Below are 8,235 nucleotides of genomic sequence, written 5' to 3'. Positions count from 1 at the left end.
ATCTTTTTTAGTTGATTAGAAAGGTCTGCTGACTTGACTTTTCGTTAGAAGTAGGTAATTTTTAGTTTATATTAATTAGTGCTGCAATCATATGTTTGTGGCATGTCCGTCTATTGAAAGAAATTAACTAAATTTATATATGAGAACAGATTAAAATGAACAGAAACAAAGTACTTATTGTTTTTGAAAGAAACAAGTTGTGTCAGATCTGAACTCAACAATGTGCATTTTGCGCGTTGTACTTTTTAACCGCACATTTGCAACATACATTTTGCACGTTGTAAATTTTAATAACAAATTTTGCATGTTGTTGTAAGCTTTTGACAACACGCTATGCATGTTGTTACATTACTGAATGTGTTGTTATAACATTTCACCATATACACAATTTACACCCAATTTGCTGGGCTATTATTTCGTTTAACTCTTACATACTTCACCATGACTTAACCACAATTACATCACAATATGAGTACACACTTTAAACACAATGTATAATTAAATGTCTCATGAATTTTCATACATCATTTATGAGGAAACATAAGTACGCTTAGAACAACTAAAATGAGAGAGAACAACAATATTACTCAGTCAAAATACAAATAGCTAGTGATTGATAGAACAATTAAAAGTGCAGAAGCCGGATGGCCATCCATGTAGTCACCAGGGTTGAGTATGATCCTGCATTAGACAAGATGTTGAAGATGAACAATTGACTGGAAGAAATTGAAAAAATATCAATAAATAAAAAACAGGAGTTGGAAGATTTATGATTAGGTTACTGCATTGATGAAGAAATAGAGAGGCAAATAAAAAAGAGGTGTACCTGCTATTTTAATTACTAATGAAGCAACTTAATGCCTCTGCAATTGACTCAATACATTAGCTTTAAGTTCTTTAAGTTCTGCAATTTTTCCAGTAACTTTAAGAATGTCAGCAGCTAATTTGGCAACAAGTGCATAATACCTCAAGCTATGCATGCAGGATAGATATCAAAAGCATGAAAGCATTATTCAACAATCAGGAAACTAACATCAATCATCAGTGTTTCAGCCTTTTAGGTTATTAAATTAATTAATCTGTGGAGTAACATCTAATGGAGACAAGGATGATATGCTTACTATTACTAAATTGCAATAATAAATTACCTAAGAGAACACTAGAGAGACAAGGTTTCTCAGTTCTATTGATTGGTGATTGAAGGTATCATTCGAGTCCCTGAAATCAATAAAGTGAACAATTAATCGAGCCTCAAAATCTAACCGACCAATTTAGATATAAATACGCTATTTACATACCTAAAATATACTATTTAGCTCCAATACTAAACAAAAATAGCATCAACAATAGGTAGGCATCAATCACATCATAATCTCTCACACTCTTTCAAAAGATTGTCTCCTTTCAAATTTAGCACTTAATATATTGCAACAATAATGCTGACTCTGTCCAAGAGCATGTCTCCACATTTTCAAATCATAAGCCCTTATCCAAAAAATAAAGTACTACTCAGCTACATTACAACAGACTGAACAGAAACTATTACCTAAACTATAATGCAAGAAAATTGATAATAGAAATACCTAGATTGTCTGAAGTAGCTCCTCCATGCCTATATTATCATACCCTTCAAGCAACAATAAAGTCAAACCCCTTCAAATTCCTCCCCTTAAACTCCATGAAAACTTTCATTTGTTCTTGTTATGGTATCAGTTCATCATAACCTCAAAGTAGAAAGTGTCCTTCTGCAATAGTTAGGCTAATCAGTCTTCATACGTGTGCTCCAACCATTTAGTTCAATCATATCAATGAAAAATCAGTAATGCATATACATCTAGCTGTCATAACAATGAATAATCCCCCTCAGGTTCAACTCTTCTAACTCTAAAGTCTACATTACAAGCCAATTTTGATTTCATTTGTACATTAGATTTGTTCAAACAAACAAGTTTTAGAGAACCTTAATCTTACAATCGAGCCTTCAATTCCTATCTAAAATTCTAAATAACATATTCAATGTCACCTAATCAGCCATTTATACACTCCACACCTCTACTTCAGAATAGCTAAAATTCAATTTAACAGAATTACACAGCTTCGGTATAAGTAATTCACATACAGAGATAAAAATAGAGATAAAAGACACCTTGAATTACACAGCTTCAGTACTGACTGGAGCATAGACCAATTGGCGACATTGATGACCAATCTCCGGTGCCAGAGTTGGTTGACGCTGAGGAAGACTTGCTCAACAGAGAGAGGACGTTCTTCCAAAAAATCACAGTACTTGCTGTAAATCAAAATCCAGTTCCCCCGTCGCCATGGATAGAAAGCTTTGAGTAGATTCAAATTTAAAGAGCTACGGATCGATTGAGAAGCTAAGTTCAGTCACGAATCATTACCTTTTTTTGAGCCGCTGCGATATAGAAGAGGAATTGAGTTGAACAACGACGGCGTCGCGACCGAAGGCTTCGTCGAATGAACTTGCGAGGTCCTGATGCCGGTGGCGATTGGGAAGGAGATGTAGGTGATGGCGCAGATGAGGTCGTAGGGAGTGGAGGAGCTAGCGCTGAAGGCTAGGGTTTGTAAGATTTGGGAGAGGCGGAGACGATGAAGTTTTTGAGAGAGAGAACGAGAGAGATGACTCAAATGAGGAGGGAGGGATTGAGAAATGAGGAATTATTTGTACTCGTTTTATTTTTTTTTTGGTATAGATATTCGTTTTAATTTTGTACCCCCACAATTTTCCTCTCTATTTTTTGAATCATTTGTCTCAAACTTTCAAGAACGTTTTGTATCTTGTGAATATAAATATATCCAACAACACGCTGCATTCCTACTTGTTGATAGCTCAATTGACAACTTGCAGACAACATCATGCAATGTAAGTTGTTGATAACCATATTAACAACACGCAAGTAACGCATGTTGCAGTAACCAACTTTCTACAACGTATATTGTCTGCACGTTGTTAAAAACTATAGATCACAACGAGCATTGAGAGCATATTGTTAATATAGTGTTGTCATAGGTTACTTTTCTTGTAGTGAGATTGCCCTCTACATGCATGCAGTTAGTATCTGATATCAGTATATGCATATATATGTAGGTCGATTTCAATTCCTCACTAGCTACATCCTATGATCTTTTTATTGTTTGGATATCGTAAATATTAATCATGTCATTTGACTCATTTCAATATGTTCCATCCTCAGTTAATCTTCATGAATCTTATAATGAACAAGGAAATGGTGCTCAGTTAAGGGAGGTGTTCTTGGCACGATATGGTAACTAAAGTAGGAATATGCCCTACTGAACAATCAAGTCTTTTTAGAGAGGAAACTGGTGTCGATCCTTAACTTTTTCTGCAAGCTTTTTTTAGAGAGAAGATATTGTTAGTTTGTTACAAGCTTAACTCCATGCACACCTTAATAACATGTGGAGCTACGACTTCGTCTAAAACCATAATGCATGCTACATGAGAGACAACCACAATGCATGCTCAACTGAAAGGTCTTAAGTTGAGGAAAAAGGCATCAATGAAATTCGTTAGTTAATTAATTCTTTGAAATAGCAAAGGAAACATATTCCAAGTGCGTAGGGTAATGTCGAATAAGTTTAGGATTTGATTTAAGCTAGGGCCCCAAAATTGATCAAGGAAGTTTCGTACCAATTTCCTCAATAATTAATAACGGGAGACTTGAATAATATATAAACCCGGTCGTCCAGATACTTTTTCTTGGCCGGTGACTAAAACATCGTTTGTCTTATTCTTGTGGTGGCGGGTTCCTCCACCTGATGGAGATGTACGTCTCACATAGTTAGTCAAGCCATCGAGAAAGTTTTCCATGGAATGTGGGGTTGTATTACTTCACCTTCTTCGTCTTCACCAGCCACTAGTGTTCGCTTCACTGGTGAATTTGATATCAACACATCTCTTTCTAGGCTTCTAGGAGTTCTATCTATTTTTTTCCTCAGTTGATCGATCATAAAGTGGTCCATTCATGTCTGAAAGTCTTTCCACTATGCATTAGTTTACAAAATAGCTAGAATCTGTGGGTGGGATTATTGTTGGTCTTCCGAGCTTTGTGAAAAGCGAGCTCCATATTTAACTGGAAGTTCCCTGCACTTACGTTGATCGATAACCACTTTCCGACCCCCTTATATATTTGAACTTCAGATGTTTACTGACTAAGCAATAGTGAGCTCTGCTAGAGACTTGGACAGTGATAAGTTGTTGCTTCAGCACTATTTCATATCCATCTGTAATCTCTCTCTCTCTCTCTCTCTCTCTCTCTCTCTCTGCTAGAGGCTTATATGATTACAGGCCAGCTGTTTCTTATCCCAAATAGTTTCAAATTTTCAGTTGTGAATAGTGATGTCTTACACCAATGGGAATCTTACCTTGTGATCGAGGAGGCGAAAGATATTTTTATTTATCAAATTTATTTACTTTTGGTTGTGTATATTACCTTCAGAACGAAGTAATGGAGTCCCATAGTATTACTCGTGCATTTGGTATATGTTTGCATATACATTGGAGTGAGAGGACTATATTATTTTAATTTCCATATAAGCCGACTGCATGAGACATGATGTCATATATATATTCAGTGGGAATGCATGCTTTTCACTCTTCAGTACGTGATCTTATTCCCTGGCGGAGTGGCGGTCAATAATCTAATCATAATGTACATGATCAAGGTGTGTGTATTTCTACATTTTACTTGTTAAAGGAAATAAAATGCAGAAGAACAACAACAGATCCACCCTCATCATATATAATCCCTTTGTTTTTTTGTTTTTGTTTTTTTCTCTATATGATCTTCGTTATGTTGACTTTTTCTACTATTGACTGATGGACTTATTGGCGGTACATTTTTTTTGAGGGGGATATTGGCGGTACATATTAATTTGATTACTATAAATAATTTAATTGCAGGTTCCCACACTGATATGTTTACACAGTTTGTTCAATCTGGAACGAACATGTCTATCCCACAAGCACAACCGGTGCCACCTGCTGGGATTCAACTAGCCTCCACCACCATCGATATTTTGGCAGATAAACCTGTACCCAAAACACCTTCGCTTCATCTGCTAGAGCACAAAAATAGTATGTACTTTTCAATAATTTCGTTTCCATTCATACTACAAATATATACAATTGGAAAAACAGATATATGATGTATCAGTTCGATATGAGGTGGTAGTCTGCTGGTAGATCCATGTAGTTGTACCTGAAAGTGAATTGCATGGACTGTTTGAAATTCATTGAATCTGTTACTTTCTTAGTTAACGTACAGCAACATGTATAATTGTATATCTAGACCTTTCTAGCTGGCTAGCTATATGACCATATCCAATATATCAATATAATTATCAATTCAAGAAATTTAGCCTGTTTATGAAACTACTTACACAGGAGAGCAATACCTGAATATATGCGTGCCTCTCTATAAGTATGCACTTAAAGGTGATTGGGCAGCAGCTGAAAAAATCTTGGAAAAGGATCGGACACTTTTGAGTGCAGCCATATCAACAGGATGGGACACTGTTCTTCATATTGCGGCAGGATCAAGACATATTCACTTTGTCGAAAAACTGGTTGAAATCATGGACAATGAACATTTGGCTCTCCAAGACAAAAATGGAAACACTGCTTTATGTATTGCTGCCGCTGCTGGAGCTTTAGAAATCGGAGATATTCTGATTAAAAGGAACGATTCTTTGCTGTCAGTTCGAGGAGGTCAAAAAATGGCACCACCCTATATGGCTGCTGTGTTAGGACAATCAGAAATGGCATGGTATTTGTACCCTCAAAGTAAGAAGATGATGAAGAAACCCGACCTCGAAAACTTGTTCTTTTCCTGTATCAACAATGGTCTGTATGGTACGTATATATACTAAATAACTCATACTTCTATTTTTCATTCGTGCATTTGAATATTCTAGTTTTTTTTTAATAAAAAGATATGTGATGGTTAATTTACGTGAGCATTCTTAATTTCTGTGTGAATTTTGTAGATCTAGCCTTTAAGTTGCTAGATACAGATGGATCATTAGCCAAGGCACGCACTGACCGGCCAAAAAATAAAACAGCCTTGCATATTTTGGCTCGAAAGCCTTCAGTATTTGGTTCCCAAAGTCCAGGAATCTGGGGTAGACTCATTAAATCATGTGAGTGAGTTCATCGAAAATTAAAGTTTATCCTATCTTATATATCACTATTTTAGCCCCCTTGCTTATATTCTTCAAAATTCTCGTTTCAAGTCCTCCCAGGTTTTAACTTTGCGTTCCAAAAAAATCTAAATCAAACTGGTGAAGCACTTAAGCTGGTCCAACGCCTTTGGGAAGAAATTTTGAAAAATGAGCATGACGATGTAATGAGGCTGATCAAATATCCTTCAAATTTAATATTTGATGCAGCAGAATTAGGAAATCATGAGTTCCTGAGCGTGCTTATGAGCTCTTATCCTGAGCTTGTCTGGGAAACGGATGAAAAAAATCGAACGATTATTCATCTTGCAGTTTTGCATCGTCATACGAGTATCTTTACTCTAGTGCATGAGATAGGCTCAATAAAGGATGTCATAGTGACATATGAGGATAATGAGGGTAACAATATAGTGCATATGGCTGCAAAATGTGCTCCTCAAAACCAATTAAATCTGGTGCCGGGCGTAGCTCTTCAAATGCAGCGAGAGTTAGTATGGTTTGAGGTACTACTTCTTCTCCTTGTATCCTTAATTTACCATTTCGTATGATGTAACTTCTAACCAAATGATACCATGCTTACTTAGCCAGCAAAAACATGTCATCTATGCATGCACAAGAGAAAATTCCAATGAAACAAATCTTATATCATGATTTGTTGAATTCTTTTGGCTTTCATTAATTAAATTTCATTGACATCGCAGGAAGTAAAGAAGATTGTTCAACCTCAATATATAGAGATGGAAAACGAGAAAGGAAAAACACCTCAAGAATTATTCACCGAGGAACACAGGGAGCTGATGCTTCAAGGAGAAAAATGGATGAAGGAGACTGCAACTTCATGCTTGCTTGTTGCGACTATTATTGCCACCGTTGTTTTTTCAGCGGCATTTAGTATACCAGGTGGCACAGATGATCATACTGGAAAACCAAAATTTTTGCAAGAGAAAGCTTTTATATACTTCACAATAGCTGACGGAGCAGCACTCTTTTCATCTTCAACTGCAATGCTGATGTTCTTATTTATCCTCACCTCGCGGTATGCGGAAAACGATTTCCTCAAGTCCTTGCCTTTGAAGTTGATGGTTGGACTGAGTTGCCTGTTCATCTCAATAGCATCTATGATGATGGCTTTCAGCACTGCTTTCTATTTGTCTTGTCAATATGGATCAAGATGGGTTCCAGATCTTGCATTTTTCTTTGCAATTGTCCCTGTTGCTTTATATGCATTTATGCAATTCCCTCTTGTGTCTGATATATCCTCTTCAACATTTTGTTCTAGTCTTTTATTTCAGCCATGGAAATATATGATATACTAAGAAGTCGGGCTAAAATGTTCATATGTTGTATATATTTTCTACCTAGTTAAACCTTTGGTCCCAAATACAATAATGAAGGTACATGTGCTGATGTGCATATGGATTATTCCTGTTTTCCTGTTCTGGATTACATTTCTTTCATATTGTAATATCTGTTCTGGATTTAGTCTTATTACCATTACTGGTAAAAAAATGAAAATGCTAAAGTTGCATGTTATAAAGGTTAATGATACAAATAAATTTTGTGTTAAAGACTTAAAGCTAGCTTAGAAGTCACCAATTAATAATTTAATATAACAACCACATACTGATATGGTTACTGGGTTAGTGGGTTATATAGGCTATAGATTCTTGAATATCATAATGATCAAAGCTAACTACGCACTGTGCAGTTTAGAGAAAGTCAAGAATGAATAGAAGAAAAGAACAGGACAAGTCAGGGTAACCGTGATCGAAAAGTCCAAGAGAGAGAGAGAGAGAGAGAGAGAGAGAGCAACGAAACATTCATAGATCGCACAAATATAATTGACAAAAGATATATTCGCACGGCCCCAACTAATCTGAATTCAATATTAAGTGGGATCGAGCAGTAAGCAATGCAACTTAGCAAACATGAAACAATTAGCAGAGGCCAAATGGCCAATTAGAAGCCATTGACTCCCAAGTCTCCCTATCTAATTCTCTGTTAGGTACTAAATTA

General features: G+C 36.1%; 1 protein-coding gene across 2 annotated transcripts; it reads left to right on the top strand.

The window, feature by feature from the left end:
• The first annotated feature begins 4,075 nt into the window (after nt 1-4,075).
• Nucleotides 4,076-7,639, top strand: LOC126788976 (ankyrin repeat-containing protein At5g02620-like). 2 transcript variants are annotated; one of them, XM_050515013.1, is made up of 6 exons: nt 4,076-4,265; nt 4,943-5,116; nt 5,426-5,893; nt 6,028-6,180; nt 6,274-6,722; nt 6,921-7,639. In XM_050515013.1, exons 2-6 carry the CDS (start codon nt 4,957-4,959, stop codon nt 7,533-7,535), a joined length of 1,845 nt encoding a protein of 614 aa, XP_050370970.1. In that variant the 5' UTR covers nt 4,076-4,265; nt 4,943-4,956; the 3' UTR covers nt 7,536-7,639. The 2 variants fall into 2 exon arrangements, with proteins under 2 accessions (XP_050370970.1, XP_050370972.1); XM_050515015.1 differs by lacking the exon at nt 4,076-4,265 and adding an exon at nt 4,276-4,704.
• The last annotated feature ends 596 nt before the right edge of the window (nt 7,640-8,235 follow it).

Source organism: Argentina anserina, chromosome 3 (genome assembly GCF_933775445.1).
Source record: "Argentina anserina chromosome 3, drPotAnse1.1, whole genome shotgun sequence".
Classification (NCBI taxonomy): Eukaryota; Viridiplantae; Streptophyta; class Magnoliopsida; order Rosales; family Rosaceae; genus Argentina; species Argentina anserina.
Note: the sequence above shows the minus strand (reverse complement) of the source record. Positions and strands in the feature narration are given on the sequence as shown.